At 40.9% G+C, this 12,504-nt stretch overlaps 1 protein-coding gene across 3 annotated transcripts in view; it reads left to right on the forward strand.

The window, feature by feature from the left end:
* Positions 1 to 11,332, forward strand: part of Atl3 (atlastin GTPase 3) — a 44,913-nt gene extending 33,581 nt beyond the window's left edge. For all 3 annotated transcript variants that reach the window (XM_075973397.1, XM_075973398.1, XM_075973396.1), the window contains 5 exons: positions 1,271 to 1,398; positions 1,954 to 2,010; positions 3,036 to 3,107; positions 4,792 to 5,223; positions 6,562 to 11,332. In XM_075973397.1, the coding sequence (XP_075829512.1) occupies positions 1,271 to 1,398; positions 1,954 to 2,010; positions 3,036 to 3,107; positions 4,792 to 5,223; positions 6,562 to 6,648 (776 nt within the window). In that variant the 3' untranslated portion in view covers positions 6,649 to 11,332. The remainder of the gene's footprint in view (positions 1 to 1,270; positions 1,399 to 1,953; positions 2,011 to 3,035; positions 3,108 to 4,791; positions 5,224 to 6,561) is intronic.
* Positions 11,333 to 12,504: the final 1,172 nt, after the last annotated feature.

Here is a 12,504-nt window from a genome sequence, read left to right on the forward strand (position 1 = left end):
TTTATAGCTCATTTAAGTCTCAAATTCATTATGTAGCCCAAGCTGGCCTTAAGCCCCTGATCCTCTTCCACCTGCTTCTGCTGGGATTATAGGTGTGAGTCATAGCACCAGGCAATAATAGCTGCATCTTTTAAGACAAAATCTTAGCAAAAATGAGGCAAAGGAATAAATAATGACTTCCTGTTTATTTTAAGGGATAGTGTGGGGTGCAGAAAGTTCATGAGGCAAGTGTAGTAGTTATTTTGTTTTTGAACCTTATTTAATTCTTCGTTTTGTTTTTGTTTTTTGATACAGGGTTTCTCTGTGTATCCCTGGCTGTTCTGGAACTCACTCTGTAGACCAGGCTGGCCTGGAATTCACAGAGCTCCGCCTGCCTCTGCCTCTTGTGTGTTGGGATTAAAGGTGTGCAGCACCACCACCTGGTTCCTTTTTTAATTCTTTAAGAAGTTATGCTTTCTGTGGGAGCCTAGGCAGTTTGGATGCTCAACTTACTAGACCTGGATGGAGGTGGGGGTTCCTTGGACTCCCTACAGGACAGGGAACCCTGATTGCTTTTCGGGCTGGGGGGGGGGGACTTAATTGGGGGAGGGGGAGGGAAATGGGAGGCGGTGGCGGGGAAGAGACAGAAATCTTTAATAAATAAATAAATTAAAAAAAAGAAAAAAAAGAAGTTATGCTTTCTTGGGAGGCAAAAGCAAGAGGATTGCAGTTTGAAACCAGACCACCTGGGTTCATAGTCAGGATTCTGTCCCTCAGGCCAAGAAATTTCTTAAAAATCGGGGGAATAGACCAAATATCCCAGAATTGAAACCCAAGATAAGGATTTTTTTTTCTCTGTATACCTTTGGCTGTCTTGAAACTCACTCTGTAGACCAGGCTGGCCTTGAACTCAAGGGTTTAAAGGTATGCATCAGCATAGCCTGGCTAGATAAGGATATTCTCCTTTTTCTGTTCTGAACTGGGAAGGACTTACATGTGACAGGAAGAGAGAGCACAAAAGTCAGTGCACCAGAACAGTAGCCTGGCCCCAGCCAAGGATAGCAAACGTAGTCTTCACCTGTAATGGAGGCTGCAGTCACAACACTGGACCAGTGGTCCAGGCGTATTCCTAGCTCTTATAATAGGTCAAAGCAGCTTCTTTATTAACCAATGGTAATAAAACATATTCATAGCATACAGAGGGGAATCCCACATTATTCACCCCCTTTCTGCAAGGGTTTTGTTTTGTACTCATTTTGGCTTCTTGTTTCTTTTATGATTTTGTATATAGATATTGCAAGTGAATTCAAAGAGCAGTTGCAGGCACTAATACCATATGTACTAAACCCATCTAAGTTAATGGAAAAGGAGATCAATGGCTCAAAAGTCACTTGCCGAGGACTGTTGGAATATTTTAAGGTAAATATAAATTTTAGTTCTAAATTTAGGATTTTTTGTTTTGTTTTGTAAAATTGATTTTGATATTAGTAGTTTTCTTGGGGAGATGGTCAGAGGCATTTTACGACGTTAGTGTCCTTCGAGGAGTGGGCCACTGGGTGGCAGTATGGGCATAAGAACCAAATGATATTCTTTGTACTCTCTTAGTCATTACTGTGTCTTCAAGGAAGATGGTGTGGACAGGAGGTGGTTAGGAGATTGCTGTGAGTAGACGATGCGTATAAGTGGGATGCAGCTATCTCCAGGTGATGGTCTCTGCCCACAGGTCCTGGTGAGACCATTGTGCATGGGGGCTGATTGGAATCCTGGCCTTGGTAGGCTTGTGCTGCTTGAGAGAAGTTTCAGATAACTAAAAATGCTAACATGCACTCAGAAGTGTGTCGTGCTTCTGCTAATTCTTGATTGTTGATCTAGGGGTTTTAGGAAAATGCAGTTGTGTGGTCTCACCATTTTAAAACATGAGCAAAATACTTTAGAATTGTGTTTTTGTGATTACTTCTATGTTTCTATTTTAAGGCATATATTAAAATTTACCAAGGAGAAGATCTGCCTCACCCAAAATCCATGCTTCAGGTAATAAATTCTTTGGTATACTAAAGGACTTGTTTTAATTGCTGGAATTGACCCCGATAAGACACAACTCAGTGTTGAAGACAAGAGTGAGACTACTCCTTTTCTTTTGTAGCCTTACCTTGACCTCTAAGAGCACATTTTGCAGCAAGTGTGGGTATCCTCTGCTTCAGCTGTATTCTCTGTAGAGCAGTTAATGCATTTGGGGCTGCTCTCCTTTCATGGCAGACCTGGGGAACACTGCTTTGCTATACCCAGCTGAAGCATAGTTGCTGTGTTGGACAAGTAGCTTCAAGTCATTGGTGTTTTACTTTGGTAGAACTTCTGGCTCTTGTCCTTGGGATTCATTGGTCATTTGCTTAAAACAGAAATAGCTTCTTGCTCTGATACTGAATATGTGGGTATTTATTGTTAAATACTCATTTCTTTAGTAGGAAAATGGTTTCACCAAATTGTTGGACCTTGTGATTGATAGTCTAATGAAAAATTTCCCCTTGTGTGTTTTGGTTTTTTGAGACACGGTGTCTCTGTAGCTTTGGAGCCTGTCCTGGAGCTAGTTCTTGTAGACCAGGCTGGCCTCGAACTCACAGAGATCCACCTGCCTCTGCCTCCTGAGTGCTGGGATTAAAGGCGAGCGCCACCGCCGCCTGGCTCCCTTGTTTTTTTTATCTCTGTTCGAGGCTCTTGGGATTAAAACCAGGTGTCTTATACCTTACAGGTTAGGTAAGTGCTCTACCACTGAGCTTCATCTCCAGTTCAAAGTATGCCACTGTTAGAAATTGAAGTAAAGGAAATGATATATTCTTGGGTTTTAGAGGTTTGGTTTATGCTAAAGATTGTCAGGATAGATGTTTTGGCACAAAAATTGACTAAAGTCTGTTATATGGAAAGTTGAGTTATATGGAAATGTAAATAATGACAGGTTGCTAAAAAAGGAAGAATGGGAATAGGAAGAGAGATGTTTTTGCTTTGTTTCTGGGAAAATGTTTCAAGAAGTATTTATAGTTCATACTTTTCTTTCTTAAAAGGCTACTGCTGAAGCCAATAATTTGGCAGCTGCAGCCTCTGCCAAAGACATTTATTACAGCAACATGGAGGAGGTATGTTGGTAACACCTTTTCCCCTGGAGTGTCTATCTCCTGAGCATGACTGTTAACCTCAGAGGCCCAAACTTTATCCTACTCAATGTATCCCTTTTGCTTGAGATAAGGTTTTATGTAATAGGCTGGCCTGAAAATCACTGTGTAGTAAAGGCTGCTTTAAATGTGTGATTGTACTGCCTTTACCTTACTAATGCTATGGCACAGCAATGTGCCTTAAAGGTTTGTCTTCACATGAACGTATGCCACAAATGTGAGAGTATTCATGGAAGATGGTGTTGGATCCTCTGAAGCTAAAGTTTCAGGTGGTTGTGAATGGCTTAACGTAAGTGTTGGAAATGTAATCTGATTGTCTGGGAAAGCCCTCTTTTAACTACTGAGCTCTCTCTCCAGTCCCTGCCTAATGTGTCTTAAGATGTTGAAACACAAAGCTATTTTTCAGGTCATCCTGGTAATTGGGATGTTCTAATTATTACTTTTTTTAATTTAATTTTTCTTTTATTTTGAAATAGAAGAGTCTTTCTATGTAATTGGAATCTTCTAGTTATTTTTGTTTTTCTGAGATGGGTCTTGATATGTAGTTCAGGTTGGTCTCAAACTCATGACAATCCTCTCGTGACAAGACTCCTAAGGCTTGGATTGTAAATGTGTGCCATCATGATTGTTATTTCTTTTCTGTTAAGATTTATTTTTTATTAATGTGTATATTTGTATCTGTAGATAGCTGAGTAGGCCAGAGGTGGGTATTAGATCCCCTGAGCTCTAGTTATAGGTTGTGAGCTTTCTCATGTGAGTGCTGGGAACTGAACTCTTGATTGTATGCAAGAGCAGCAAGAGTTCTTAACTGCTGAGCTGTCTCTCCAGCCTCCCAGTGTCTGGTTATTAACCATTTCTGACCAAGCTTTCTCAAGAGTATCTTTGTTCTTTCTGATTAGTGTTAACCCTGTTTTTGTTTTTGTTTTAAAATTGGCTATCATTTTTATGCGAGGCTTGCTATGTATCTCTGGCCTGGAGTTTGTTATGTAAACCAGCTCCAGCTCCATCTCTTGCCTCTGCGTCCTGAGTGTTGGGATTATAAATGTATACTAGTATGTCTGGCTTTGGCCTTGGCTATTTGTCTTTTCTGACTTAAAAAAAATTTTGCATTGGTGTGTTTGCCTGCTTGTATGTTTGTGTGAGAGTGTTGGGTCCCCTGGAACTAGAGTTACAGACACTTACGAGCTGCCATGTGGGTGTAGGAATTGAACCTAGGTCCTCTGGAAGAGCAGTCAATGCTCTTAACCACTGAGCCATCTCTCCAGCCCCTTTTTTGACTTCTTATTGAAGGAGAATCTCATGTAATCAAGGTGGGCCACAAGCTCTTTAGTAGCTGAGGATGACCTTGAACTTTCTGATCCTCCTGTAACCACCTCTGGAGTGTTGGAATAATACCTGTGCACCACCATACTGATATTTATGGTATTGAGATTGAACCCCCAGGGTCTGTGCATACAGATACTAGGCAAATACTCAAATACTCTACAATGTGATTTATGTCCTCAGTCTCCCTTGAATATTTTCTGAAGTTAACTTCCAAGCTTTTTTTTTCTAAAGCCTTAAGAGCATTCTAGTCTTTACTATGTCTTTTTACTTTTTTTATTTGGCATGTACAAGACTTTTCATCATGTGTTTTTGTCATTTTTAGGTTTGTGGGGGAGAGAAACCTTATTTGTCTCCAGACATTTTAGAAGAGAAGCACCAGGAATTCAAACAACTTGCTCTGGACCACTTTAAGAAGACCAAAAAGATGGGCGGGAAGGATTTCAGCTTCCGATACCAGCAGGAGCTTGAGGAGGAAATCAAGGAACTGTATGAGAATTTCTGCAAGCACAATGGCAGCAAGAACGTCTTCAGCACCTTCCGAACCCCTGCAGTTCTGTTCACAGGCATAGCAGCGTTGTACATAGCCTCGGGCTTCACTGGCTTCGTTGGGCTTGAGGTTGTGGCCCAGCTGTTCAACTGTATGGTTGGACTGCTGTTGATAGCACTCTTTACCTGGGGGTACATCAGGTATTCTGGTCAGTATCGTGAGCTGGGTGGAGCTATTGACTCTGGTGCAGCATATGTGTTAGAGCAGGTGAGTGATGCTGGCTGAAGCTGGGGGTCTGTGGTGATTGTTCTGATGTTGTAAAGTTTGGAAGAATTTCATAGTGAAAAAGGGTTAAGCCCATTTTCTAATGGGTGGGCTTTATATTTAATTCTTTTTTAGTATATTAATATTTAGTCCTGATATTTTGTTTTAATGCCTAAAAATAACCCTTTAATGCAAAAAAAGAGTCTTTGATCTACTTTGTTCCTCCTAGGGCAGTTTTATTTTTATTTTTAATTGTTTTGGTTAACATATAAAATAGTGGGGTTCTTTATGGCATCTTCATATATACCATCATTTATGTCTCCAAAATGCAAATATTTTGGGGGCTGAGTTTGAGACAGGGTTTTTTGTGTAACAGCTCTGGCTGTCTGTAGTGATCTACAGACTAGCCTTAAACTCACAGAGATCCACCTGCCTCTGCCTCCAGAGTGCTGGAGTTAAAGGTGTGTACCACCATTGCTCAGCTGCAAATGGTTTTTGAGATTGATGTAATGTCTAGGGTTTTTTATTTTTAAAGTCTTTAAAGTTTATTTAAATTTGTTAATATTATGTGTGTTGTGTTGCATATGCTATGTGAATGTGGGTGTATGAGACCCAGAGCACAGGATGTGGAGGTCAGAGGACAACTTTGCAGAGTCAGTTTTTGCCATGCACCTTTATATGGGTTCTGGGAATTAACTCAGGCAGTTAAGGTTGAGCAGCAAGTATTTACCTGATGAGCCATCTTGCTAGTCCATTTAGGGTTTTGGTTTTTTGCTTGTTTGAGATAGTTTTATGTTGCCTAGGCTGGTTTCAGACTTCATAACGTAGAAGAGAATGAACTGATTCTGCGCCTCTAAAGAGATCTTAAGTGCTACAACTGCTAAGGGTATATGCATATCCTATATGCTACACCTGGCTGAGCTCCAGTTTCCATACATTATTTTTGAGACAGGGTCTTTCCATAGTCTAGGCTGGCCTCGGGCTCCCTGTGTTATGCAGAATTGCCTGAAACATATACTCTCAACCTTGTGAGTGCTGAGATTGTGTTGCAGGTGTGCACCACTGCAGCCAGTCATTTTGTGTGTTTTTAGTACAGGTTTGTTTCTTTGGCATAAACAGATCAGTTAGGTCAACAGTATTAAGCTGGGGAAGCCTCCGCCTCAGCAGAGGAGCAGATGCTCCACTGGCTCTTAGGATCAGCTGTGGCCATGTTTCCTCTCACCACTGCGGTCTCATTCATCGCTGTGAGGAAAGCTGTTAGAAGTTATCACCTAGGACTTAGTTTTTTTATGCTGTGTTGTAGTTTATTAACTAATAGATTAACTAAATGGACTTTTGCAGGCTTCTTCTCATATTGGCAATTCTACTCAGGCTGCAGTGAGGGATGCCATCGTTGGGAGGCCACCTACAGATAAAAAAGCTCAATAGCATCTTAACGCAAGACCCAACAAGAGCCCAGTCAGCCGCTGGATTTCTGCTAATGCCACCATGGGTCCAGTTCCAGAGGAATGGCCGATCTGAGAGCATCCTGGAAGAGCTGAGACAGGGCGTAATAAATGAACCGACCTCTCCTGTGGTTTCCCGTTCCACTTGTCTTGGAAGCAGTTCTTTTTCTTGCTGTTACAAGCCCAAGGCTACTCTCTTCTCTGCTTTGTGCACTTTAAGGGGTGGGGGTGGGGGTACGCAGCTTTTAAGTCTCTGATGTGCCACATAGTGCCTTTTAAGACCAGACAATGCCTCTGCAGCTGTGAAGACTGAGGAATGGAGGACAGCCTCAGGAAATGCGGTTTTGGATCGAGTTCTCTTTTGGATTTTAGTTTTGTACCTTTGAAAATTTATTTTTCAAATGTTTACACAGCTTGAAAAAGGCTCAGAACTAAAGGCCAACTGAAATAATACTTATTACACTTAAACAATTTCTCCCAGTACTGGTGATTGAACCTAGTGCCTGACATGCTAGCCCTAGCCTGGAGCTGTCCCCTAGCCTGCTTGACTGTGTAGTTTCAGGTCTTTAAATTACTTTGTTTCCAGGTTGGCTGTGAGCTTCCCATCTTCTTCCTCCCTCTCTAGCTTTTTTGAGTAGCTTGAATATAGACCTGTGCTACCATCCATCCTTCAGAAACCTTATTTATATGAATTATCTTTGCTATGCAACATGGAAAAAATTAAATCATTTAATAATCTGTGTTGGAGAATATAAGGTCTTTTACATAGGCTGGCAGTTTTGTGGAACTTGCTTTTTTACTTTTATTCCTATAGCTTCTTCCTAGAAAAGAGGTAAACAGTCCTTTAAAAGCCAGTGGTTCATAATAAAAGGTATGAGTGAGATACTTCATGGTAAAATTGTAGTTTGAATTTGTCTTGGTCAGATTCACTGCATATTTATGTATGTATGTGTTACTTTTAAAAATAGTTGTTTTTAGTGGAGAAAAGACATTACCAAATATTACTTCTTTTAATTAATGTTCAGTTTCATATTGCTTAGTGGTAATACCAAATAATCTGATCTAAAGTTTTTACTTTAGATCAAACTTTAGTTTAAAACTGTAGTCAAACTTTTTTTATTTTATTTTTTTGGTGGTGGAGGTGGTGTCTGACTGTGTTGCACTGACTGGCCTGGAGTTTTTAATACAGACCAGGCTAGCCTTGAACTCACAGAGATCCTTGTGCCTCTGTGTACCACTGTGCTTGACCCCAAACTGCTTTTTATTCTGTGAACTGTCTAATGTTCATAATATCAAAGCTAAACTGTTAATAACTGACTTAAGGATAGTTGCTCAGACTCTAAAATTTCCTTTTTTACTTTTACCTCGATTATGTGATAAAGTTTTATCTATTAGTTTTTTTTCCTTTGATTTTGTAGTGGTGAATTACTGTGGATTTAAGCCTTAAAACATGCCCACAGGTATAGAAATCGTAATTTTTTTAAAAGGTAATTTGAAAGTTTGTTTTGGGAAGGAGATAGAATGGTTTTGGCCAAAGCTAGTGTAAATTTATGTACATGAAATATGAATGGAAGGTAGAAAAAAAGGTAGAAAAAAATGTCTTGTATTTAATTTCCATATCAGAATTTTCTTCTAAGTTTTCCAATCAAACATTTAACAAATCCTAAATTAATATTAAGCATTTTACATATTTTTTCTATTATCTTGTCCTGAAGTTCATAGTAATTTTTCCTTTCGCTGTGCCATCTGGGAACAATTCCAGCTTGTTTTGAAACTGTTCACTGTTTGTGAGTGATGGCTGACCTTGGAAGGGGTTGGAAGTTCAGTCCTGCAGCGTGCAGGGTTTTCAGGTAGTGTCCCCTATGTGAAAGCTTGTACTGAGTGATGGGTTCCCAGTGCTGAGATTGGGTCTTGTTATATAGTCCAGGTTAGCCTATAACTTTCTTTGTAGTTTAGACTGGCCTTGTACCTAAGGTCTGCTGCCTCAGCTTTTCTGAGTACTGAGCTTATAGGCGTGTCCCCATGCCCATCTCTGCTCTACACTTTTTGTTTGTTTTGATTTTTTTTTTTGAGACAGGATTGCTCTGTGTAGCTTTAGAGCCTGTCCCTGGAACTAGCTCTGGCCTCTAACTCACAGAGATCCACCTTCCTCTGCCTCCTGAGTGCAGGGATTAAAAGCATGCACCACCACCACCCGGCTGCCCAGCTCTACTCTAAATGGTGAGAAAAGATGATGTGAGAAAGATTTGCTGTAATACTTCTATATTACATCTGTGTATGAGTTTAAAGTGAATGTTCCGTTAATTAACTTACTCTGCTTCTGGAACATGTTTATGAAGTTTTCTTTGAGCCGGGCGGTGGTGGCACACGCCTTTAATCCCAGCACATGGGAGGCAGAGGGAGGTAGATCTCTGTGAGTCTGAGCAACCTGGTCTACAAGAGCTAGTTCCAGGACAGGCTCCAAAGCTACAGAGAAACCCTGTCTCAAAAACCAAAAAAAAAAAAAAAAAGTTTTCTTTGAGGGTTCTTAGCTGTTTTCCTTGGCCTCTTTTCTAACTTTAAATTGTTGACTTTCTATCACAGTTTTTCAATACAAAATGTCTTTAATGAATGGCTAGAAATAGTCCTGAGGATATTCATAACTGGTGAAGGATTCTGTTAGCACCTCCAGCCTTTTGTTTGTGGGTCAGGAACATGGTATAGGAATCAGACTAGCGTCCCCTGGTCAGACCATGCTTTCTGTGTGTGTGGTGTTAATTTCTGCACTCCTGTCAATATGTGGAACACATTCCTATGAACATAATGGAGATTTTCATTAAAAATAACTCACTTCAGAAGAAACTAAATGTTGCCAAGATATCCTTGGTTTTGTTTTGGGGGCCCCAGGGCTGTGTGTGTGGCAGGCATTTGCTCTATCCACCAAGTCAAACACTTCAGTCTGCCTCCTACCATCAAATGGATAGAATTGCGCCTTTGATTCTTCTGCTGAGAAGTCTCTCTCATGATTTATCGCTTGCTGATAAATGTCATGCATCCCTTTTGAAGAGTACCAAAAATCTGTTTCATGGATGTTTGTAACTTCTCTTTTATTTCTTTTCTTCTTCTCTCCCTCCACTCTTCTCTTTTCCTTTTTCTGTGCAGCTCCAGCCAGATGTTTATGTTTGATACTTGCTTTATCCTGGGTCAAGTTGCTGTGAATGTTTGTGTTTAATTTGCTTTCTCTCACTCGCTTAAGGCAGACAAGTGCATAGGCACAAGCGTTGTGTTTTCTTTGCTGTTTCTTTAGGAGGTCACACACTGGTACCTAGGATATGTAAATGAGATAAAAATTCAGTAGGTTAATTTCAGCCTAAACCCCCAACCCCAAAAAATTTCCTCCCAAAAAGTAACAGGGACGTATCAAAAGATCTATTTTGTTGGTGTCTTTTTTTGAAATGTAATGATGAGTTGGTTTTTCCATCACGTGAATACTGTTTTTTGTCAGGAACAAAGCCATAAGCAAGCCTCATTTAGCAAAATATTCCCTGTCCAATGTGGTTGGTTGTAGTGGGATACAGTTGTTTTCCTCAGGAACTGACTGTAGCTCTATCTTGGACACTGGTTCTCATCTACCTTTTCATGCTTTAGATTAATCTGTGGGGTGTGTTGAAAGAAGCAGACTCTGCTTTGTATCTAGGGATTGTTGCCATGGTTTTGTCTGTACCCTGAGATCCAGCTCTTATAAATACCAGTAAGTGACTGGTGGGTGGGGGGATAAATGAGGGAGAATAAACTGATCTAGGAATGGGAGTTCCCAGACAGGAAGTGCCCTTTGCATTTCGAGCAGATGCCTGAGGTCTGCTGCCAGGTCTGCTCATCGAGAGTTTACTATGTTTAGAATGATCAGGGTGCCTTAATTAGAGGATTGTCCAAACTTTTTAAAGCTGTCATAGTGCCTTCTCTTATATACCTGCCCTCATGCGCTAACAGGTGATTAGGATTTTTTTAAACAAATGTTGATAGTATTCCCTCTCATACTCTGAAGAAGCCAAGTTGGGCACTGCAACTTGAATCCCTTAATTTTTTGTTGTTTTGTTTTGAGAAAGGGGCTCAATATATATCCCTGGTTGTTCTGGAACTTACTGTATAGACCAGGCAGGCTGGCCTTGAGCTCACAGAGATGAGTCTGTCTCCTTTTGAATCCTGAAATCTTTTATACACAGAAAACCCTGAAGTACTAATACCAGTAATGAACAAAGGATGGGATTATAAGTATGAAAGTAGTCATTGTGCACCCCACAGCAGGAGCATCACAAGATAGCCCTTATCAACAGACAGGCTTCCTATGGGAAAGAATTTCATGTGCCAGAGTGCAAGTTTAATGTTCAGACCAAGGGAAGGTCACATTGATGCCCAAACCTCTTTAGTTCAGGTCATCAAAGGTATTATGGATGTAAGCCTTAAAAGAGTTTAATCTTGAACATACACAAGGTATCCTGAATTTTACTTTAAAAATGAATTGTTATAAGAACTTTTGCTAGATCCTTGCCTTTGAATGGCTTTAAAACAATACAGATTTCTGAAATGCAGTGGGAAGCAATGATGCTGTTCTGGGTTAAAGGCACATTTCCGTTTCTTTTCTGGGTTGTACATTCATTTAATGGATTAAAGAGCACAATGCCATGTTACCTGTGTTTGTTGTTACTATTCTTTCTTGTGGAAGACCCATAGGACAGAAGGGGCTTGGCAAGGGGAATTGGTGACCTGGTCAGAGGTGGGGCGATGGCAGGTCAGCTCACTTAGCCCTCCCTCCACAGTGATTCTTAGTTAGCAGTGAGCTGGAAAGGCTATTTCAGCTGCTTGAAAGTCAGCAGTGTGTAGTCTTGAGGTTTACAGTATCTTCTAGTTGGCTGCTTGGAGCCAGAGCCAACTGTAGTTAAATAGAATCTCACAGTGGGGTGGATAGAGGGAGATCTGTGTTGAAATATTTTGTCTCCACTGATGACCAGGGAGGCAGTGGGGAAGTAGTACTGAGTTTCTTCAGTCCTGAGAAAGGTCACTATGTAGCCGTGGCTGGTCTGGAGCTCAGTATGGTGGAACTTACAGATCCACCAGCCTCTGCCTTAAGTAAGACCTTAAGAGTGCTGGGATAAGAGTATGCCACTACACTGGACCCCCCCCCCCCCATCCTTCCAAGACAGGATTTCTCTGTGTAGCCCTGGCTGTCCTGGAATTCCCTCTGTAGACCAGGCTGTCCTCAAACTCACAAAGATCTGCCTGTCTCTGCCTCCTGAATGCTGAACTTAAAAAGTATGCTCCACCATCTCCTGGGTTCTCCCTCCTTCCCTCTGTTCCCTTTGAGACAAACTCTCATATTGCCTTTCAACATAGTCATAATACATGATGAACAATGCCTAGAGGAGGTGTGAGACGCCAGGAAAAAAGGCAGAGGACCCTTTACCTCAAATGCATTTTGTTCCCTGGATTGTTCTTAGGCATGATTTCATACTGCCTGTGACAAACATTTGCAATCAATTTTTAAGACATGTTTGTTCCTGTTGGATGGAACATAGCTGTGGAGTCCAGTCTGATGAAAGGATATGCTGAGTGCTGGCCTCAGTGTACCCTGAATCTGGATATGGCCTTCTGCTTTGTTTTTGTGCTTTCCCACATGCCAGACAGTTGTTTTTAAATCGGTCTATCCTGAGAAGTTCTAGGAAAGGGCTACTCTGTTAATAGTATGTGCTTACTGGCGTTTATTTATTTACATGTTTTTCTGAACCCAAATGACTTCCTTGGATCACTGCTTTGTTATATTCATGTACACTGAAATTGAAGTAGTCTGCAGTGTTAGACTGTA

This window comes from Microtus pennsylvanicus, chromosome 5 (genome assembly GCF_037038515.1).
Source record: "Microtus pennsylvanicus isolate mMicPen1 chromosome 5, mMicPen1.hap1, whole genome shotgun sequence".
In the NCBI taxonomy this organism is placed as follows: Eukaryota; Metazoa; Chordata; class Mammalia; order Rodentia; family Cricetidae; genus Microtus; species Microtus pennsylvanicus.